At 35.5% G+C, this 23,190-nt stretch overlaps 3 protein-coding genes and 2 non-coding genes across 11 annotated transcripts; 2 read left to right on the top strand and 3 right to left on the bottom strand.

Annotated features, from left to right (window-relative positions):
* Window positions 1-1,352: 1,352 nt before the first annotated feature.
* LOC111777655 (26S proteasome regulatory subunit 6B homolog) lies at window positions 1,353-4,975 on the bottom strand. Its single transcript, XM_023657355.2, has 6 exons — window positions 4,405-4,975; window positions 3,532-3,762; window positions 3,119-3,277; window positions 2,790-2,942; window positions 2,466-2,549; window positions 1,353-1,767 (listed from the first exon to the last, which is right to left on the bottom strand). Exons 1-6 carry the CDS (start codon window positions 4,897-4,899, stop codon window positions 1,633-1,635), a joined length of 1,257 nt encoding a protein of 418 aa, XP_023513123.1. The 5' UTR covers window positions 4,900-4,975; the 3' UTR covers window positions 1,353-1,632.
* A 3,329-nt stretch (window positions 4,976-8,304) lies between these two features.
* Window positions 8,305-10,616, top strand: LOC111777471 (trans-cinnamate 4-monooxygenase). Its single transcript, XM_023657095.2, has 3 exons — window positions 8,305-9,147; window positions 9,212-9,345; window positions 9,952-10,616. The coding sequence occupies exons 1-3, from the start codon at window positions 8,363-8,365 to the stop codon at window positions 10,548-10,550; spliced, it is 1,518 nt and encodes a 505-aa protein (XP_023512863.1). The 5' UTR covers window positions 8,305-8,362; the 3' UTR covers window positions 10,551-10,616.
* A 2,113-nt stretch (window positions 10,617-12,729) lies between these two features.
* On the bottom strand, window positions 12,730-12,839 carry LOC111777937 (small nucleolar RNA U19). The gene has a single exon (XR_002812460.1). It is a non-coding gene; the product is annotated as a small nucleolar RNA U19 (small nucleolar RNA).
* Window positions 12,840-13,298: 459 nt separating this feature from the next.
* Window positions 13,299-13,403, bottom strand: LOC111777935 (small nucleolar RNA snoR100). The gene has a single exon (XR_002812458.1). It is a non-coding gene; the product is annotated as a small nucleolar RNA snoR100 (small nucleolar RNA).
* A 1,038-nt stretch (window positions 13,404-14,441) lies between these two features.
* LOC111777012 (uncharacterized) lies at window positions 14,442-22,593 on the top strand. Of its 7 annotated transcripts, none has more exons than XM_087118681.1 (19): window positions 14,442-14,583; window positions 14,872-15,419; window positions 16,097-16,119; window positions 16,352-16,527; window positions 17,193-17,294; window positions 17,389-17,449; window positions 17,721-17,812; window positions 18,026-18,121; window positions 18,643-18,697; window positions 18,828-18,924; window positions 19,310-19,505; window positions 19,829-19,994; window positions 20,076-20,119; window positions 20,606-20,675; window positions 20,747-20,851; window positions 20,941-20,966; window positions 21,076-21,922; window positions 22,010-22,059; window positions 22,148-22,593. In XM_087118681.1, exons 2-19 carry the CDS (start codon window positions 15,303-15,305, stop codon window positions 22,312-22,314), a joined length of 2,490 nt encoding a protein of 829 aa, XP_086974807.1. In that variant the 5' UTR covers window positions 14,442-14,583; window positions 14,872-15,302; the 3' UTR covers window positions 22,315-22,593. The 7 variants fall into 7 exon arrangements, with proteins under 7 accessions (XP_086974807.1, XP_086974810.1, XP_086974811.1 ...); XM_087118683.1 differs by having other exon boundaries at window positions 14,446-15,005; window positions 15,353-15,419; XM_087118680.1 differs by having other exon boundaries at window positions 14,455-14,583; window positions 14,722-15,419.
* The last annotated feature ends 597 nt before the right edge of the window (window positions 22,594-23,190 follow it).

The raw sequence follows: 23,190 nt of genomic DNA, 5'->3' as shown, positions 1-23,190 counted from the left end.
GAGATCGGAATTTGGAGGTTGTAAACAAGGAGGAAGTGGAATGTTTATGATTTAGGAATTAGCGAGAGCGTGAATCTGACCTTTTTGACGCTGTGTGATGAATTAGGGCTTTCGATTGAAAGGACCACAGTGTATCGAAATTAATGCGTCTTCGAATTTCTCCCTTCCAGTCGGGCCGTTCAGCTTCGTGGATCTCAAGATGCTCGTCGCCTTCTATTCTCTCACAGAAGGAAATTTTAGCTTCAACTCCGCTTTCAACTCCACTTTCAAGCTTCGATACTCAATTTACAGCTGGATCTGGAACCTTCTTTCCCCCTTTGTTGGGTATTTTTGGGATAAGAATATTTGTTTGCATTTATTGCTATTTATTATAGGAAAATACTCATTTATACCCTAATAATTCTATTAAAATTCAAAACCAATGCTAGCTAGATTCTGAGTGTTTGAGACTTGTTCATCTCTCTTTAGCAACTTGTGTTCTACCTACATCCCGATGCCTTCAACTTATAACTCTGTTGAGTTTAATAGGTGCTCTACGTTGATGATACTTTTGAATTTGACAAAAGTTAGAGATAATATACTTTAGAAACAAAGAGAATCGAGCAATAAGTTTCAAATCACCTTGAAAAAATAACACGATGTAGGCTAAAAGAGCATCAATTGACCTACATTCTTAAATTTTACAAATTTAACCTTTAAAACTTTCATTTTTTAAAATATTTACAATTGTATTATGTTTGACCTGTTTAATCGAGAAGGTCTACGATTCAAGTCCAAACACAATAAACAAGGTCATGAATCAAGGACTTCCCTTCCTTCACGGGAAGCAAGGATCATCATCAATTTCTTATTCTTTTTCGAAAGGTTTAAGGAAGGAAAGACTCAAGCGAAAACCTGGACTATTCTTCTTGAACGAGGTAGAACAACTTCGGTCCTTGATTGAACTCGGGTTGATACAAAATTAGAATTTTAAAGGTTTATTAAACATAAAATTCAATTTTGTAAGACATTAAAAGTTGTAAATAGACACAAAATTTAGAAATTTCAATTCATAGGGGAAAGTCCATTAAAATAAGCAAACCTGAAGACTAAAGTATCTTCCTATGTCTGTGTATCTTCAAATAGTCTATGAGCCGTTTGAGTAGGGACAAGAAATCAACGAAGAGATAATGATAATGTTGACAGAACCTACACTTCAATAGAATTCTACGACCAATGGATAGGGTGGGCCATACAACTTTATGTTCCTTTTACTCCATGGGCTCAAATAAAGAGAGATTTTGTTTGCATCATTCAGTGGAACTGAACCCAGCAGACAAGTTTGAGAATGTTCTATCTATCTACTTGCTGAGTAGTTAACCATCCTTTTCAATGCTTGGATAGATTAGAAAACAATTCAAGTTTTGAGCAATATCAGAGGCCAGCATTCTAAATGATGCGGAAATATAGAGTTCATGACAAGAAGTAACAGAGTGATACAAGAAAAATACCGTCCCACAGCTCTATCTGACCGGCAAATAAACTCGATCTATCAGTTGTTGTAACAGCGATCTCCCGAGTGAGGGAAAGGAACCTATAATTACGATCATGTCGACAAAGACGATACTGAGATTTCACCTCCATCTCCGGGAATCATTTGTAGAATTCGAAGTCTGTGTCAGGCTTCTTCACATTGGTTCTGTAGCCCTTCTCGAAATCCTTTGGGAGTATAACATATCTGTTCTTACGAACCGCATGCATCCCAGCTTCTTGACAGATAGCAGCGATCTGCAGTTAGCCATCACGAATAATGATCAATGTCGAATGCAATAAAGATGAGGGAAAAAATGCTAAAGAAAATTTGTTGTTGTTATCAAAGTTCAACACTAGAAAGCAACTAAATTCTCCGAAGACCGTAACAGCATCCTCAACACTAAAGGAGCATAGAATTTCTTCAAGGGATGCTCCCAAGTACTCAAATTTTCAGAACAAAGTCCTACGTTCGTCAGACCCTTCCCACATATCAATTACCAACTCCAAACCCTGTTTTCTTTTTCCTAAACGCGGCTTGGGGGCGGGTGTGGTTCAAGATTGGATGCTACAAGGTAATGAGACTAAAGAAGTAAACCAGATATGGGGCAATACAGTGTGTTTGCTGGTAATGGTATACTGTACTTCAAAGAAAAATCTTCAGGCTTTTGTAACAAGTTTTAAGGAACATGAGACCAAAATAAATAGAAGAGTAATTCTTCGATATTGAGTTCTTGCACTGAGTTAGTTTGCAAAAAGTGTATTCAAGAGATACAATCTAAAGGCTAGCCCCTCTATCTAAGAGGATTTATTGACAGACTAAGTATTTAAAAACTAAATAATTCAGACAAAATCATTAAACTAACTCACTACATCAGTTCTAATATACTTTCTTCCACTGATGATAACTAGGCATATACACATTTACTGTAGAAAAGGACATTTCGATGACTAACCTCAGCAGCACTGATTTTGTCTGGGCGAGAAACATAATCCTCTAGATCCACCTCATCACTCAAGTTCATTTTTGCAGTACAAACCTACATGAAAACAAAGGACAATAGAAGTCGTAAACTAAAATTGACATGTCACATGCAGAAAAATGGCAGATATCATAGCATAAGTAGCCAAAACTAAAGATGTCTGTTTATTCCCCCACCTAGAGTGAGCTGAAGAGAGAAAAAGGACAGAAACTAACTACAAATACATTAAGAAACCATGGCTGCTGTATGCAATAGGAAAAAACAAGAGAATTTAACTGAATTATGTACAAGATTTACCTGAAATACCAGCCTCTTCTGTCGGCGATCAGGTAAAGGGAATTCAATCTTTCGGTCAAGCCTTCCAGGACGTAGGAGGGCAGGATCCAATGTGTCAGCCCTATTGGTTGCCATGATGACCTTGACATTCACTGTCTGGTCGAACCCATCCATCTACCAAAAATAAAATTAAGTTTAAAACTAAATGAACCAGTAGTCATCAGAAAAGTATTGATTAGCTAAATATAGCACTAAAAATTTCACTCTGAATTAGTTTCATGGGTACATTAGAGACCCATTGATCATCATAGCCTTGTGCAATTGGATCCACATTTTTATGAAAATCGTACCTGATTTAGAAGTTCCATGAGAATACGCTGGACTTCTCTATCAGCTCCTGTTTGAGCGTCAAATCGGGCTGTTGCTATGGCATCAACCTCATCAATAAAGATAATTGCAGGGGCATTTTCCTTAGCGAGGCGGAAAACATCCCGGACCATACGTGGACCCTGAAGTTTGAACAAGAAGAAAAAAGAAGCCAATCGCAAAAGAAGATCAACATCAGTAACTGTACTTTCTATGCCTTAACACTATTGAAGACTAAGATCAAGAACACAGCTAAAGTAGTTTCAATGGCTAGTTTCCCGCAAACAACCAAGATTAAAGTGAGTAAAAGATCGTCATGGATTTTTTGTAGTATTAGTAGTTAGAAAATGAACAAGTAAAGACGTTACGAAAGATATATAGGCAATTCCAAACTTACCTCACCCAAATACTTCTGAACAAATTCAGAACCAACAACTCTTATGAAGGCTGCGGTTGTATGATTAGCAACTGCCTTGGCAAGCATAGTTTTACCAGTTCCAGGGGGACCATAAAGCAAAACACCACGAGGAGGATCAATACCAATTTGTTTGTACAGTTCGTGGTGAGTAAGAGGTAACTCTACTGCCTCACGAATTTCTTGCTTTTGAATATCACATCCGCCAATATCCTAAAATGATTTTTAAAAAAACAGTAAGCAAATTTCCAGCATTGTTTGGGTTAAACGTTCCTCGAGGAAACAGAATAAGAGGAAATATTAGCATAGAGTCGGATGTAATAAAGTCTAATCAGCTAAATTGAAGTCGGCAACCTCAAACTCGTGTTAAGAAATGAGGAATAAATAAGGTGAACATTGCCATAAAATTCGAGACTATCTAACTCTGGAAAAAATGCGTTCAAATAAAAAAATTTAAAACTAACTAGACGCCTTGTCACTATTGACGGGGGGAAAACTTAAATGTTCAATTAAAAGTTCAATCCAAAATGTTCTGTTAAACGAATCCCTAAAAACCTTTAGAAAATCTCGACCATCGTAAGTGAACCAACAAGTGTTTATCAGATTTCATAAAGCTTTTCCGTTGTATGATCACCAATTGCTTTGAAGAACAACCTAAGCTCCTATCAATTTGAGCTTTCGAACAAGATGATATCACAATTTAACGAGTTCAACCCAAAACAACAAGACTGGATTACACTTGAAGCCTAATTCCATGTCACAAAAGGATATATATGCATAGATATAAGACAGACGAAAATAACATCATTATGCAAATTCAAAAAACTTAGGAAGACAAAATTATGTAAAACTCACATTATAGGTCACGTCAGGCTTCTCCGACTGACTGAGCAGAGATATGCTAGAGTCGGCCTCGGGAGGCAAGACGTCGACTAAGGCGTTAGAGTGACGGTGCAAAGCAACGGATGCCGAGGGTTTAAGAAGCTCACGATTAATAGTACTGAGAATCCTAACATAATAATTAGAACCGGTGGTGGATCCAACAATGCCATTATTCTGATCGACCATTTCCATGAATTGGCCAATTACCAAAGGCACCGACTGTATCCTTTTAACCTCTTCCTGCGCTCGTAGAAGCTCGCGCTTCAAGTTCTTCTGTTCATCCTTCACGTATTCTTCTTGAATGTCGATGAACTCCAACTGCCGCTGCAGCGATTTCAGACGGCTGTAGAGGTCATCCTCGTCGGAGGACTGTTCCGCCAAGCCGAGGAGATCAGATCTCGTCGACGGGAACGACGCCGGTGGCTCCAATGAGGATTTCGGGTCAAGAACCATAGCTGAGGCCGCCATTCTGGTTTTCGGATTCTTCCTTCTCCAAGCAGAATGCAAAAGGCAGAGCGATGAGAAATTAGAGTAAGGCTCAAGAAATTCGCGGCGAATAATACTTTATTTATAATATAGTCCTCCAAGAATGTGACTAAAAACGACGTCGTTTGCAAACCTTGCTTTTTTGGGCTTTGGAGGCCCATTTTGAATCCTGAGCCCAGCTCGATAAGGCCCATTCATGTTTATTGTTACTTGGGCCATTTGAAGGCAAATTGAGCGGCCCAGAAACAGAAACGAGTCCATTTAGTTCGGTGACTTTATTTATTTATTTATTCACAAAATTAATATAAAAAAAGAGTCATAGTTAAAAAGAAAATAATTAAAAAAAAATATTAGATAATATTAAAATTTATGAAACTATTAACCCAATATAGAAAATTTAGAAATTTATTATGATTTTCAAAACTTTATTTAAATATTAATACGATAAATTTATAATTTGTATTTGAATTATATTTATGAAAATGAGTAGAAGAGTTCAAATGACTCAGACCATCCAACCCAAACCATAAAGGTACCGTCTTTTCATGAAATTTGAATTAATTTTTTTATTAGTAAAAATTAATATTACAACCAAACAAAGGAGTATTATGAATATTAAAAATATTTAATATTTAATTAGAAGATTTGTGCTCACTAAAACGCAGCGTTTAGGCGATGACCGTAGCCCCCGTTTTGGACGTCTCCATGTTTCAGTTGAATTTTAACACTCCGTCAACAACATAACGGCGTTTCCTCCTGGCGGGCGGTCAAATGCCTGTGTGGCCACTGGCCGGTCTATTTAATTTTGCATTTTTAAATAATTAATTATAAATTTAGCCTTTTTAACTTTTATGTAATATGTGGAATCCAATAACCGTATTTTAGTAATTATATTAAAATATTAGGATTTTCAAGTTTTCTCTAATTTATCTCTTTAATTTTTTAAAAAATTTAAAATTTAAAATTTAATAATTTATTTCAAAGTTATAATTTAACATATCTCGATATATTATTATTAAAAAAATATCCTTTCTTTAGAATTGATTTTATAAAATAATATGGGTCGGTAACACTAATTATTTATATTAGTAACACTCCCGGTCAATTTTAGAATTCAAAATCGACGTCTGATTGCTCTGACGTATAGTCGTGTTACTTACTAATCTCGAGTTACTTCTAATAGTGTAAATTATCTCCACAACCCGACACGAGTTCTTAACATATTTGCAACGGCTAACCAAACATAAAATTACTCAAAGCTAAGCACGTTTAAATTGATAGGTAATATCTATCAATTTTTTAAGCGTTTTTAAATCACGGTATCTTCATGACTACTCTAATTCGGATGTAACATTGGTTCATCCAAACACTTCTTATTTACTCGGACATAACATCTAATATCTTAATGAATAGTACGTGGCTGTTGATCTATCGTATAATTTTTGCCTAATTTCTGTCGCTTTAAAGTATGTGTTCTGTTTTGAATTTCATAAATTAATTTATAATAAAATATTCAAAGTTTTTAATTAGGTTAGGCAACATTGGATCATATTAAGTAATAGTCTTTGATGCCGTTGAAAATTGTAATAATGACGTAATTAAAGCGCTTCCTAACCTCAGTGCTATAAATGACAATTCAATATTGAATTTGCTTCTCTCAATTGGCACACAAATTTCTTTGGTTGAGTGTTTAAATTTAACGGTGATAAATATATTTTAATAAACTCAACAGTGATATATATATATATATATACATATACATATATTAACCAATTAAATTATGATTGGTTCACCTAAATACAAAGATTTAGAATATATTTTTTTAACCTAATCTTAAAAAAAAAAAAAAAATGGTGATATTTAAAAAATATCTTTGAATTTTACAAACTTTCACTATTTTTTATTTATTTTAAATTCAAATAAACCCTTAAAATTAATAACATCATAAAAATATCAATAAAAATTAAAAAAAGATTAACCCAATTTTTTTTATAAAAAAGTTCAATAAAAATTTTATATCTATTCACACTCATCGATTATCTTCAAACATTTTTAATGTTATTTTTAAAATTTTAAAATTATTTTTTTAACTAAAAAATGAAAGTGTTCTCGAAATCTATAAGAAGTTAAAAAAATAATAATAAAGTATGTTTTAGATAAAATATTAACTATGACTATTTATTTATTTCTTATTTTGTAAATTTTAAGATTTTTTATTTTTATTTTTATTTAAATAAAGTATTATAAAGTAAAAAAAAAAAAAATTAAATTAAATTTAGGCAGTGAAATGTGGGCGCTACGAGGAGGAACGGTAGCCTGCAAATACAGAAAAAGTTACCCTCCGACCGGGAAGGACAATTATTGTTTGCCACGAAAAAAAAAAAACAAAAAACAAAGGAGGGAGAGTTATCCAGTGCGGTCGGTACCAGTATGAACAAATATGAGTTGGAAGATGGTACAAAGATGAATACGTGGCAAGATGGACACATTTTCCACACCCCAACCCTACCTACCCCCTCCTCTCCCAAATTAAAAATATATTTTTTTTTTCCTAAAAAAGAGGTAAAAAAATGATTGTTTTTTTATCACCATAATTTACTTTTCTTAATAATAATCCAATGCACCCATAAAATTTACCATATTAGATAATTGTAAAATTTCAACTCAAAATTTACTGATCTAACTCTAAATTCAGTAAAAGTAATATTTAATTAAAAAAACAGGTTGATTATTTAATTTTTTTTTAGTAAATTTTAAAAATATTTAATAAATCTTTCAGCTATGTCCAGACGCATCTTGATGAAGTTCTGGATCGATGTAGAAGTGTGTGGATCGTGTTATTGAGAACTAAGATGATAAGATAAGATATGACACTGCATTTGAAGGATATTGACCTAAAGTAGATATAAAGTTGAGTCTTAAGTGTTCTTACGAGACGTCTTGCATGCAACCATAGACAATACATCTTGGACAAGCATGATCGTAACATTAGGTCTAGCCAAAAGTAGAGGTAAGCTGGCTACAGTTGTAAATGAGTGAAAATACACGTGCATGTAACATTTACGGTCGAATGACGCTTAGTTTCTAGTTTAGTTATTGTCAATTCGTGAAAATAATCTTGCCTAAAGATTGATGTAGCCAAACATATAATAAACCAGCCGTGATTTTTTTACACTTATTTAGCACGTTGGTGAAAAGTGAGGTCCCAAAGTAAAAAATAAAATAATAATAATAATAGCAGTCATGGTGGACGCCGTGAAATCTAACGTCAGAAAGCAAGTCTTGCCGAAAGTTCGCCACAAGTCTCACCTAACACCTGCCGTCAGAGAACGCCGTCTCTCGAACCAATTGCCAATTGAATCTGTTGCTTATAAAGTCCCCAATTGTCAATTACAGCTCCAACTTAATTTTCAGTTCAATCTAATTTCGTTCCATCGTCTCCGGCATGGATCTCCTCCTCCTTGAGAAGGCTCTAATCGGCCTCTTCATCGCCATGGTTCTTGCTATCGCCATTTCCAAGTTACGCGGCAAGCGATTCAAGCTTCCGCCGGGGCCATTGCCGGTGCCTATATTCGGAAACTGGCTCCAGGTCGGCGATGACTTGAACCACCGCAATCTGACAGATCTCGCCAAGAAATTTGGCGATATTTTCATGCTCCGGATGGGACAGAGGAGCCTCGTGGTGGTTTCCTCGCCGGAACTGGCCAAGGAAGTGCTCCACACGCAGGGAGTCGAGTTTGGATCTCGAACCAGAAACGTCGTTTTCGACATCTTCACCGGTAAAGGTCAGGATATGGTTTTCACCGTATATGGCGAGCATTGGAGGAAAATGAGACGGATCATGACAGTTCCGTTTTTCACTAACAAAGTGGTCCAGCAATACCGTCAGGGATGGGAGGACGAGGCCGCTAGTGTGGTGGAGGATGTGAAGAAGAATCCAGAATCGGCGACAACCGGAGTCGTTCTCCGGCGGCGATTACAGCTTATGATGTACAACAACATGTACAGGATTATGTTCGATAGAAGATTCGAGAGTGAAGACGATCCTCTGTTTCTCAAACTTAGGGCTCTGAACGGAGAGAGGAGCCGATTGGCGCAGAGCTTCGATTACAACTATGGCGACTTCATCCCTATCTTGAGGCCGTTCTTGAGAGGATATCTCAAAACGTGCAAGGAAGTCAAGGAAACAAGGCTCAAACTCTTCAAGGATTATTTCGTCGATGAGAGGAAGTGAGTTCGAAATCTCGAATTGTTGACATTTTTACTGAAAAAACTCATGAACAATTTTGAACAGGAAATTGACGAACACGAAGAAGACGACGAACGAGGGATTGAAATGTGCAATTGATCATATGTTGGATGCGCAACAGAAGGGAGAAATCAACGAAGACAATCTGCTTTACATTGTTGAGAATATCAATGTTGCAGGTAAATTCATAAGTCCAATTACTAGCGTAATATTTTACTAATTAAATATGTGATCTAAATCTTTCCATAATCTCGTACGGTTATACGATTATTCTATATTTGGACCTTTGAAAATAATATTTCTAAATAAACATTTATAAGATACATTCAAAATTTATTTAAAATTAAACTTAGAAAGGCTGGCCTTTATGGCTAGGGTATTATCGTCTTTTCATGCAATTCTGCAGTAGAATAGTATGATATTGTTCACTTTGAATTTTCGGGTTCTGGACTTCAAGAAGCCTCATACCAATGGAGATGTATTCTTTATTTATAAACCCTCCCCTCAAACAATCCTCTCCGAGGTTTATGGAGATTTTCTGAGACCTTTGGATGGAGCCTTCGAACAACCTTCCTTAATCGAGGTTCAACTATTTATCTAGAATTATCAAACATTTGACACTTGAGTCACTTTGACTATGCATTTAAGGCTTACAACTTCTTTCTTCAACATTTAAAAATTCTATTAACATGGTTAATTAGGTTAGGAATTATGATATTGGTTATGAAATTAGCTAAAGCAAACTGGTTATTGATTTGAGTTCATGGTTTACATTTGTTGAACAGCAATTGAAACAACGTTGTGGTCAATTGAATGGGGCATTGCGGAGCTAGTGAACCACCCAGAAATCCAAAGGAAGTTAAGGAATGAGCTCGACACTGTACTCGGACCCGGGGTTCAAATTACTGAGCCGGACGCCATCAAGCTCCCATACCTCCAAGCCGTGATCAAGGAGACCCTCCGCCTTCGCATGGCCATTCCTTTGCTTGTGCCCCATATGAACCTCCACAATGCCAAGCTAGGCGGCTACGACATTCCAGCTGAGAGCAAGATCTTGGTCAATGCATGGTGGCTTGCTAACAACCCAGGCAACTGGAAGAACCCAGAAGAGTTCCGCCCCGAGAGGTTCTTGGAAGAGGAGTCCAAGGTAGAGGCCAACGGCAACGATTTCAGATACCTACCCTTCGGTGTTGGGCGAAGGAGCTGCCCTGGCATCATCCTGGCTTTGCCTATCCTTGCCATTACAATTGGGCGTTTGGTTCAGAACTTTGAGCTCCTTCCCCCTCCTGGTCACTCCAAGTTGGACACAACAGAAAAAGGTGGGCAATTTAGCTTGCACATATTGAAGCACTCCACCATTGTTGCTAAGCCCAGGGTGTTCTAGACTTTGTTTCCCAACGGTCTCTTTGTTCTAGACTTTGTTTAATAAATTTAAATTTCTTACCTGAAATCTTCTTTCACTTCTTCAACAAGTATAGACATAAGGCTTCAACTAAAAATTTGCAAATCTCAAATATTGTTGAATTAAAGAAATTGGTGTCAAATGAATCGGGACTAGAGAGCTCCATTAAATAGAATTAAATAGAATAACTTTAGTATTATGGTGCTCTTGCAACCTATCTTAATCATTAGTGGTATGTATCATATGACATAGCGTCACATAAAGTCCTCAATCCTATATCATCATTGTATTAAATTTTTTAACTAAACTCCATACGGTGATCCGACCAATACACATGAATCATTAAGAAGACTACATGAATCATTAAGAAGACTACATGAATCATTAAGAAGACTACATGAATCGACTAGACGAATCATTAAGAAGACTAGATTAATAGTGTCACTTTATTTTCAGACTATATCATATCTGGTGAGATACTTTTAGGTCAATTTTCAGACTATACCTATATTTTTTGAGATATTTTTAGGTCATCTAAACTAATTTAGAAATCTGCAAATCGTCCAAATCGTCAATTAGCATTATGTTTAAAAACAGTAACATACATGGTAAAGATTAACAAAACTAATTCTACTCTTGAGAGAAAATGAGAAACCAATCTTAATATATATATATAAAAAAAATCAATTGAACTTGTTATGAACATAGAATAATCACACAAGCAAGGAAGACAACAAGAAGATTCACAACACAAGCTAAAATCGTAGCCATAGACACCAAGCTAAAATGAACAAGGAGAGGCCACATTTTGTGGTGTAGTAATTTGAAAAGTACTCGAAGAAGAATAAAAGCTTACGCAAAGAAGTCATGCGACAATACAAACGATTTGTATCAGTTGCATACCAATGAAGAAGAACATGAATGAAGATAATCATAAAAGAAAACACGAGACAGTGAAATACCTGAGAGCGCCATGTGCCAGTTCTACATTCGGATTCTCCGCAATGAATTGTAAATGGTAGCAAATACTTATAGCGGATGGGGTCCTTGCCAGACGCAAAGCCCTTGGCGCGACGTGAGGCCACTGATTCAATTGTTAACTTTTCCCTCCACTAGCTATTTAAATGCATTCAGTGTTTGACCAAGTCAATGCCTTTTCTGCACGTGGCAAATCCAGTTAATTATTCACAAGTTTATTTGGGAACATAAAATTTTATACCTCTAACAGTATCGACACCAAATCACTTTTAAACATCGCCTTTGGAATTGAATAAAAATCCATAAACAAATTTCCATAAAAGCCAAACGACAGCAACAATATAACTGGACGAACTTCATAAATGGCAACATTGGAGAGAATTTATGGAAATTTTTTTAATTGGTCAATTACGTTTCAATTATATCTCGTAATTTAAAAAAAAAAAATGTAATCAATATCACAATGGAGAAGGAAAATCCAAAAAATTAACAAGGCAGAATTCAGGATTATGTCCAGAGAATGAAAGGGCTACATCATGCTCGCTCTGGATCGAAAGGCTGTTCTCGTCCTGTTTTTGAATTGTTCCGATAAAACGAAAAAAGAAAAATATAGACTATCATCCTAGGATTTTCGATTCAGGCTTATATGTTAGAAGGAGCGCAATAAGACGGTCTCAATACAGATCGGAAAAGGCGGTGGGAGTCATCATGCCAACAATTTGAATCTGACAAGGCGTTTTAGTAGATTGGCGCCAAACATATACCCATCGAGACTGGATGTGGTGACAATCTAATTGATCAATTGGAGATGCTGCTACCAAGGACGAACACTATAAACCTTAAAGCTGAATTGGAGCTCTACGTTATTCTACATTACCATTTGTAACTCAAGATCAATCCAGGAGAACGGCTAGATCAAGCCTTCAAGAGACGATCCCAGGACGGAGAATCGGTAATATAATCTTATAATAACAAATTAGAAAATGGAACCGTTATTTAGAAATCGGTAATATAATCTTATACTAACGAAATTATAAAATCAAATACTATTTTAAATTCACAGCAAACGTACAGAAATGCATTTTCTTCATACTTAATGTAATTTCAAATCTCTTTTCTGTCACATTCCAACCAATCGTAAATGAGAAAAAAAAATAAACAAGGTATATTCGGCAATATTTGAAAATGTTCGAAGCTGCTTGGAGGAAGATTCACGAAAATGTTTGAAAAATCCTCTCAAGTATGCTTCTAAGTAATAATTACCTTGTTGTCTGCCTCCTAACTAAGCACGATATGAAACCTAATTCATACGGCTACTCAAAGAGGCATTTCCTTCGTTACAGTAGAAACTAGAGAGAAACCTACCAGACTATCACGTCGACCAAAGACGGATTTAATTACTACGCAAATCTGTTAATCCGAACACCTAAGTATCCAGTCTCCACTGTAGATCGATGGCAGACAAAAGAAAATAATTCGTCATCTACATACATTTTCAAGAGAAATTCCCGCTAGGTTTCTCGATTGTATTAATAGTTAGTCTGAAGGTAATTTCTAGTCAATTCCTACCGCATTATCCCCTGAAATGTATACGAACCTAGCAAAATCAATAGAGTAAACAGATAAATTGGAAACAGGAGAAGAATCCTAGAAAATTCCCATCGCATTGTCGCCTGAAAATGATTAACGAACCTAGCAAAATCGATGAAGTAGAGAAATAAACTAGAGAGCAGAGATTGAGATAAGAAATTAAGATGTAGGTCTAAACCAGGCCCCCAAATCAGAAAGCATCAGAGGGAGCAGACATGTTGACCTATGAATTCGATTTCTGTGCACACTACCATGCTTCCTTCATTCCTTATTTCCAGAGCATCGGCTTATTGTACACAGATCAATCTCTCCTAACTGGTTTCATGAATAGACTATAAAAATCCTAAAATGAAAACTATAAACCTTGAAGGGAAGAGAACTCAACCACGTAATATGTACGAATACAATAAACAGGAACGAAGAAACAACCACCGCGAACTTAAGAGATTGATTCCAAATTTGGCTGGAGCTCCATTTATATAGAAAAAAATTTAGGGTTTCCCGTAACGAAGAGCTAAAAAGTATACTTGTGGGAAAGCCCATTGGGCCGATATGGGCTTGGGTGTAATTTATGGGCCGCCGAAATATTAGGGGATCGTCTAGGAATCGTTTTCTATTTTCGGATCGTTGTTGGACATAAAACGGGGAGTTTTGGTATGTTTTATTTGATAAAATTATGTATTATGTCTCCATTTATTAACTTTCTTCGTGGCAGGTGACAAATTATAGAAAATTTATGTTTAATAAGAATTTTAATATTCATTAATTAAAAAATACATTAAATTTAGGTATTTATCATAATTTTTTTAATAAGTTTTTATGTATTTAAATTGGTTGGATTGTACTTAGTTTTTTGTTTAAGCTAAAGACGAGAGGAGAGTCCGTTTTAAACTCGAGGGAGAGATTTTTTCCAACTAGCTAAATTGGCACATGGGCCGGGATTATATCCCATGTCCCCATCACTGTCCGACCTTGCAAAATCTCGATCCCGAAAAAATGGAGATTGAAATAGAAGGTGGGGACGATAACACTTTCCCGTCACTGTCTTGCTTTGTTGACATCTCCATGTTGACATCTCCATAGATACTTACCATTGATACGAGTAATCGTGAGTTGTGTTTCTGTATAAAATTTTAAGTTAAATGATTTATTAGAAAGTAAAAAAATATGTGAAGTTTGGCTAAAATGATCACATTTTATTAATAATGGGTTTCGTATTGAAGTATACACGTTGGGATTAAACTTTAATTATTATTATTATTATTATTATTATTATTATTCAACTTTCTTCGGGCTGTGATTCTATTTCAATTCACTGCTCGTTGTCTCGCTTCGAGTTCGCGCCAAGAACTTCGCTTCGCGCGAAGAGCCATTTCGGCCAAAATTATGATTTGCGTTTACAATTCGATAATCCGAATCTGAATTTCTCGATTCTTTGCGCTCTCAGGTAACCTTCTGTTCAGCGATCGTCGTGTTCTAGTTCTATGACTGATTGTCGTTTAAGTTTTTTCAGGCTTGTGTTGTTAGAGCAATTCGTTGAGACGTTGCTGACTTATGAGATATTGTTTGTGCATTTGAAATGAAGTGAACGCCATGGCTAGTTTGAAGCTTTTGTTCATCGTCGTGCACATTTTAAATTGTTGTACAAAGTGTAGCTTCTCCTTGCTAAATTTTCCAGAAATTTCTCATTTCTGTTGAAAATGTGCCTGTCCTCGTAAATTTTTCACGATTTCAGTCGCTCCTCGGATTGGCTTCAAAAGTGCAGCAGAAAAGCAAGTTCAACGAATTTAGAGAAAAATATCATTTACACAGTATCTCGTGAACGGTTTACTCTCTCTCTCTGAAGCAGACTCGGTCTGATTATTTCTGGTACTGTGTTAATTAGTTGTTGTTTCACGAAGTATCCATCTGACAATGGTTTCTTGTGCTAATTTTTCAGGATTAAGAATTTTTATGAAACGTGAATAATTTTCCTCGTTTTCCTCTCATACTCTAGGCATTACTCGTCAATCCTTTTAGCTTCGTGCTTTTCAAAATGAACTGTATCAAATCCATCGTCGATTCATCATGTATTTTGGAAAGTAATGTTTTCGAAAAATGTTTTCCATTTTCATTTCAGCATACTCTTGAGATATTTCACGTAGTTCTTAGCCTTGTCAAATTATTATGTTACGATACATATTGATCATTAGAGTGGTGCTTCTTTTTCCTTTTAGCAATAAGGCTTGGCTTCATTTCAGTATGTTGCAGTGGATGGGGGGCTCCAGGCGGAAAGTTTCAACGGTAACTGTGACTTAAACTAGTTCAACTTCAATTGACTGCAATTAGTCAGTGTTTTTCGATCAGCTGTTTGTCCTTCAAATTCCAAGTAATATATAAGAAACATCAATGTCAAAATTTTCGGTTTATTAATACTTGTCTATTCGAATGATTATATAGCGCTGACGTAGCAACTTGCACATACAATATGGTTTTTCTTCTCTCTCATATTGTTTCTTCGGCTAGCTTTCTGAAGCAAGTAAATTGTAGGAAAATAGACGAATAAATAAAAGTTTGCAACTCAGTGGCTTTTTCACTTCACAAAACAATAGTCTATTTCGGTGTGTGGCTAGGTGATCCAAACAGGTCGTGCAGGTGCTAGGTAGATGAAGTTTATTTTTTTTTCTTCTTTTGATGTTCTTTGATAGTCACATACTGTCACGAAGGTAGGCCCGTAAACTAGATAAATCTAGCTAGCTTTCTTTCTAGATTTACATATTACAACAGCACGTGCTCCCATTTTATTAATCCTTCTGTTCTGGAGGAAGAATTCATATGAGTTACTTACATTATAGTTGTATCTACCTCTGATTGTTTATAATTATATTTACTTTAAAACAGGGCTAAATTTTTGTTCTGATTCATAAGCATTTCCCTTTTGCATGATTAAAATTGACATCCGCTTGGTGGGAACTACTCAGACAAGGAAATCCACACAAAACAGGTAAAAAGGGTTTGTAAATTCTCAATTGTGTTTGCAGTCGTGCATTTATTATTTTTCTGAAATCTTCATAACTTTCCAGAAATAGCATTTTATGAAATTGTTGTTATGGAAATAAGGATCGATAGATTTGTATGGTAAATGCTAATAGTTCCACTGTATCTGCATCATCAATTCACCTAATCTCTAATTTCTTAAGTTTTTACTTTTAAGTGTAACCTTTTCTATTATCAAGACAAAAGCAGTATTTCGAGCAAAGAAAAAGACGACAACAGCTGTCCTCTGGTTCAGAGAATTGTCATGATGCAACTGACACAAACAGGGAACAAAAAGAGCATCGGTCACTGGACATTCTAAATTTCCTAAATTTATCAGCAATTCCTCAAGAGAATAAAGCTGCTTACGCCATTGGTAACTTTGCAAAACTATTGAATTGAAGCTTAGAACTTGTTTTTCGTATTTTTTTTTTCTCTTCTAAAGCGTTTGAAAGTAGAAGGTAAAGGAATTCTGCCATTGCACTTCCGTGTAAAGGTTTCACAGTCTCCTTCTATAGAGATTAGATTAGTATGCGAAGTTACATTTCCATAAGTCATTTTTCCTAGTTGTCCCCAAGTTTGGATAATCAGCAGAATATATTGTAATCTGCTCAATGGAATGCTTGAAGTTAGGCTAATATTACGAGGATCATATAATTTAGTAATGTTGGTAAAAGGTCGAATATATTAGAGCAGATTAGTTTGTGATATTTGGTTTTGAGTGAAATCGTTTTAGAATCTTGAGCGAGGTTTTCTTTGGGAGGGGTGTGCGTTCTGTTTTCTGGTTTTAGTGAGATTTTGTTTGTGAGAGTGGATTTTGCGTACCCTGTTGGGATTTTTCTTTTTAAATTTTCAATTTCTTAATAAGATGTTTTGTTTCTGTTTTGAGGAAAAAAAGGGGAAAAAGATAAGACATGACCTCTTCCAAAAAAACGGTGTTGTTTGATCTGCAAGCCACTGATTCTTCTGAATACCTTATTCTTTTTTGTTTAGTTAATGAAGAATTACCTGTTTATATTCTTTCATGATGCTTTGTTACAGAGGCCAATACTTCAAGGGTGCGGTCTCCTTCCATCAAAGGCCCAGTTCCAACTCTTTATAACATAAAGACATTAGAGAAATCTGCTGAGTTTGAAAATAAACGTAATCTTCTAACTAATATTTTGATTCTTCCTATTCTATCCCAAGCTTTTGTCCCTAAGACCATTTAAGCTGAAGTAAAAGCATTATTTTGAAGAGCAAAATGACGAAGCAGGAGCTCCATCCGGCTACAACGAGGAAACTTTATCTCCACTGAAGTGAGTAAGAATTGTTTCGATAGAGCTATATATATGAAACATCTCATATTCATTCACATATTTCTTCATAACTTCTGCAACTTAGTTTGATCTGCATCCATATACTTTCTAACTGACGTAATTACTGGTAAATAATCTTGATTATATCAGGATCTTTTGTTATGTGTGTGTGTGTGTGTGTGTGTGTGTTTATGGTAGAGTGATTTACTTCTAGTTATTATATTTACAATCGTCTGTGGACTTTTTGGTATATATAACATGTATTTTTTAGCAGACATGTAAGCAGTGATCCCAACAATCTTCATAACACTAAAAACAAAGTAGATTCTCAATCAGATCTGGGGAAGCTATCTGTTGAGCAAAGTAAGTACGCAAAATCCATTGAACTCTTGTTATTTTCCATACTTATCCTAAAATATTGATGTTTGCTGAAGTTGAAACCAGAATTGTTTAACAGAAGAGCTAACTTGATAACATAGCTTTGTTTTTTCGTTTGTAATTGATATTTGCCATCAGCTGCTCCCTTACTTTTGAGTATAAATTTTGTACCTGAACTGTAACAGTCCCATTTGTCAGGTATTTCTATATTTGATTTGCTTGGCGATGATGGAATGGTTGTCAAATGCGAAGGAAGTCCAATGAAAGAAGCTCATGTCGCGTTTTCAGTTGATGGTACAGACTACTAATTAGAGAATATTTAATTTAGGTTCATGATCTTGCCTTACATATGTATGGATGATTTTAAGGGGTATAAATCAAATTCATTCTGCGGGTAGATCTCTAGTCTGAAGAAACTCTTGATTGATTGGCATTTTTCATTTTAGAATGTTGTTGACGGACTTGTGCTCAAACAAGATGCTTCTAAGGTTTTATGAGGTAACATAGATGATTGAAATACCGACAGAAACTAAGGTCGCAAATTGATCAGAAATGGGATGACTCTACTCTAGGGGACCTCAAAGAATTATACTCTCTTACTCGTTCACTGTTCAAAGCTCTTTAATTTTATCGCAGATAAATAGTTTTTGAATCCCATACATTTTTATAACATTTCAGCTATAACGTTAACAGAATTTCTGAATGCCGTATGCTGTTTCCAGTATGGAGAGTAACGGCAACACACATACATCTATAGTTTTCTGAAGTTGGAGCCTTTTCTCCGGACTATTTCTAATGATAATCAATGTTGTCAGGTTTGGGCAGAGTAGGAATGGAAACACCAGCATGTTCCCCACAGCATGCCAGCAGGTATTTGAATAATATTTTATTTGTTCATTCCATAACCATAACAAAAAAAAAAAAAAAAAAAACCCCTCTGAATTAAAATTATAAAATTAAAACATTCGAGCCTAACATATATTTCCCACTGCGATAGCAGAAGCTTTTCTTATGGCTTCTCATCTCGTCAAGAAAGAATGAGGCCTTGGAACTCCTCAAAGAACATTAAGGTGTTGGATGACTTTGAACTTGAAGGAGTAAGAGCAGTCCAAGATGCATCTTGCTACATTTGTTTGATCTCATAAAATTCTTATGCTGTCGATTTTTTCTGATAGTGTTATAGCATTGAATTTTACAACTCATCAGTCTTCTTCTCATTATTTTGTTGTATGCTCTGCTTCTTAGATTCTGGCAATCTCATCTAGTTCTATCTTTAAAATCAATTTTTTGGTGTTGTCTCTAAACAGCAAAGGCTTCCATAAAATAATCTGGATTATATTACTCTAGAAGCTACGTAATGTTTTATCCGTTGTATTTATCTAAGATTATAATTTGAGTGGGTCTCATAATTTTCAGTTAGAGTAGAGTATCCTTAACTTGCTTTTATCAGACTTAAAATTGACAATAATCATATGGATACAGGAAATGCAGGATATCAAAACGCATTGTGATGACGGTTCTTTAAATTATTCCATAGACATAATGGATGAATGTGATAACCCTAAGAAGAAGTCACCTACCAAGATCCGTTACCGTTCCTTCGAAGATTGCAAAAGAAATGAACATGGTGGCAGACGTATCTTTGATGGCACGGATGGAGAAAGAGATAGATTTGATGGTAACATTTTTGTTCCCTTATTCGTCCTTTTCAAGGTTTGTGTAAGTTGGTTTATTTCTTACAACCAATTCTCATGCATCTTCGATAGTTTTATCTTTCAAATTTTATGTTCAATTGGAACATGCATCAATGAAATTTGATTTGTTTTTCCTAAAAAACATAATACTCAAAGATCGTTTATAACTTTTCTCTGAATATTTGTCAACTAGTCATATACTATTCCATAAAATTGTCTGCTTCTCCTCCTCTTGTCTGTTGTCAAATCTGTTGATTATTATTTTCCCTTTTAAGTTAATTTTATCTCAACATCTTGTGTCTACTAGGTGGATTTAACTTCTTAAATGACAGTTTTCTTGGGGAGATGGAATGTGATTTCTTCGAGAAGAATCATTTTAATGAAATTGGTAGCGTTTCGTTTGATTCTCTGAACTATGAGAAGTATGATATATCAGAAAATGCATTTGACAGCCCCTATCTACCAAAAAAGAGGTTCATATTGATGAAAGCTAATTTCTTAAGAGTTCTTCTAAGTTAATTTTTTTTTTATCTGAAGTAAATATTTATGTGCAGATGTGCAGGTGCACCAAGAACAACGGACAAATTCAGTTTATTTGGTAATCCCCCCCCCCCCCCCCCCCCCCCTCAAATTTGAGAATCTACGTATGTCGACAGTGAATTTTCTTTTCTCTATGGTTGATTTGCTCTAGCAAAACAATCAAGTTAGCACCTTATAGTGCGTCATTCAATGTGAAAAGCATTCATATACCAATATAGAAAACCTACAAGAATGTATAGCCGTGTTTATAATGAATCTGAGGGTATCGTCTACTTGCTTGTATCCATCAAAATCCATGTGTTGGGCGACCCAACATATGCTTCTCCTTGTTATCTTGCTTTGCAATCTTTTAAGCCTTTTATCCCTTCTTTTTCTTCCTTTCTTTTGAAGTCCTTGACATTAAATTTATTATCACGAGAAGTTCAACAGATGTTTAAGACCCAGTGTTGATAACTTGATGGATATTATAAGCTACCATTTTCACGGTTTTGGATGGGAATGTTTTGTCAATCTTCTAACTAAAAGCTTGGTTTTTTGTAATTAGAGCCCGTCAAGTCAAGTTCGAAGCATCATACTTTAGGATATGATGATGATTTAATATCGTATGCAAAAAGGTATTCCAAGTTTCACAAAGAATGTTAACAAGGTGGTAAAGCATATACGTAAGTTTTGTCTGTGTTAGCAGGAACCGAAAAGCAACAAGGATCTCTGATTTCGAAGACAAATCACTCCAACCAGATTGGTTTTGCTCTATGGCAGACGATGCAACAGACAACTTCAGCTTGTTGAGGCCAGTAAAATAACTTTTGGCGTTTGGTTTCATTGTCTTATCTTTCTCTCGCTCTGATTAATGTGTCTAACTTTTTCAACTTTTGACAGTGAGGAGTCTTGTTCAGCCAGTGCAGGTGATATGAGTTTGTTTCTTAGAAATGGAGAATATATACATACTCTTTCGTCTTCTCGCCATGTTGATCGGATCAACTTGACTTGTTTTTCCTCTGCTGTTTATGTCAGTTAGGGGCGAAGCATTCAATAGCTCACCATTACACTCAAAACCGAGGCAGAGCATGAGAAGAGGCATGGATGATGATTCTGGCCCTGGGATTAGTTACAGCGCTAACAGCATTTACTCCAGAGACCCACATTACAAAATCAGGGACGAAAAGCAAGAAAAGTATGTGCGAAAATCAAATTCATCAAAGCTCGAGCCAGTCCATCACTCAAACTCTCCTTTCATAGAAAAACCACCGCCATTTAAAACCTGGCCTTTTGAAAAAGAATGTAACCTGAGCTCTTCTTGTCAAAGTCCAGCAGCAAATCGTCCATTCAGAGGCTCCATGCCTTGGAATGAATATCCCTTCGCTGAGTCTACTCTTGCTGAATCCTCCTTCACAAACAAACATGTTAAAACTGTTCCTAATTCTTCTAGCCGTCCAATCTCCAAAAGGCCTTCCTTTCAACCATCAAATATAGAGTCCGCTGCACTCGAGCTCGACATATCTTCAAATTCAAAATTTGTAGGCACATATACAGGCATGGCAGAAACTACTAGTTCACATGGAGAACACCCAATTTCTCCTGTATTATCAGCTCAGGGTAGTGTCGGCACAGACGAAAAAAGTGAATCCAAAGTTCCTTCATTAGGAATTGGAAAGGATGATTTCCATGAAGAAAAATCCACAAGTACTAGAAGCAAGAAGGTCTGTGTGGATGACACTGACAGAGAGTGGTTGGATGATTCGAATCCTGAGAAGAAAACTTGTGATAGCATCAGAAATGAAACGGAAAACAAATCTCTGGAAGCGGAGTATTTGGAGGCCTCCCATTCTTCTGGCCATGTAAAAAACGGCGATGTTGACAAGTACGTAGTTTTTACCCTTTCTTTAACCCATTTCAATGGTAAACTGCACTTTTAGATCTCTACTAAATAAGTTTAAACTGGGTCTAGATTTAACCCCGATGATAAAGTTTCTATTCCATATTCTAAAGGAGAAAAGGGTATGTACATTCATTATTATTCTTGTTATTTAGCTTGCATGGTTCAATGGTAGCTATAGGATTGATAAAGTTCATTTGTAAAGTACAGAAGTAAGAGATGTTAAGGTGGAGGGAAGTAAGACGAGGAGCAAAAGTTGCAGCATGGACTCATCTTCACAGGTGATGATGCTTGAAAGTTATGTTCTCCAGCTTCTCTTCGTGCAAAAGGTACTTCTAAAGCAAGCATCTTCACAAGATTTTATGAAAAATGCATGAAATTCTTCTCTTTACTCGTTCTGATGCATGCGATTCCGAACCATTTCATATTTGACTCTTTTCATTTACTCATCATCTGCTGAAAATTTGAAGCTTTGTCTGAATATTTTTGTGTGTTTGCCTTAAAACTACTAGTATTTTGTCGCATGGTGGACTAGTTGATGAAAAAGGGACATTGTTCTTAGTTTTTAGGTTTCTTTTCGATGAGATATGGAGGTTGATAGGCCTCCTTTGGTCCTCGACCTCAATTTCCTTTTGAACCATTTCTTTTTCTTGTCATCAACCAACCACACTTCTAAACTATCTTGCCTGCCTCTCTTAGAAAGTGACAGACACCTAAGAATTTTTTTTAGGGTTAAATCCTATCGAATATGCTCGAACTTCGGGATATGTTTCCATCACGACTCTAGATTTTGGAAATTTTTCGATTTTACCTCTGCACTTTAAAATTTGTTAAAAAAAATATATCATTAGAGATTTTTTTTTCTTTCATTTATTTGATGGCTAATATGTAAAAATTGAAAATCATATGTGACCATCTTTATAAAATTCATACAAATTAACATAGCTTAGGTAAAAATTGATTATATAAAAAATTTTAATGATATCTTTTGAAACGAAAACGAAAATATGTTAACAATGATGTTAAATTCTTGTGTACTTTAAATATTTACTTTTTTTTTTTTTTAGTAAAGTTTTTTAAATAACGTGACTTAGCTGTAATATTCTTGGTTGGGTTTTATATTTTCTTCAGCTACTCAAATTAGGTTCTCAAGTCAATTTGATAAAGCACTTTTGTGAAAGTTCAATTCCTAATCATATTCGTTTAAATTAAGGGGGAAATAACAACAACAAAAAAAAAAAAAAAAAAAAAAA

Source organism: Cucurbita pepo, chromosome 16, assembly GCF_057944985.1.
Source record: "Cucurbita pepo subsp. pepo isolate OVF chromosome 16, ASM5794498v1, whole genome shotgun sequence".
Classification (NCBI taxonomy): Eukaryota; Viridiplantae; Streptophyta; class Magnoliopsida; order Cucurbitales; family Cucurbitaceae; genus Cucurbita; species Cucurbita pepo.
The sequence above is the reverse complement of the archived record's forward strand: the minus strand, read 5'-3'. Positions and strand labels throughout refer to the sequence as shown.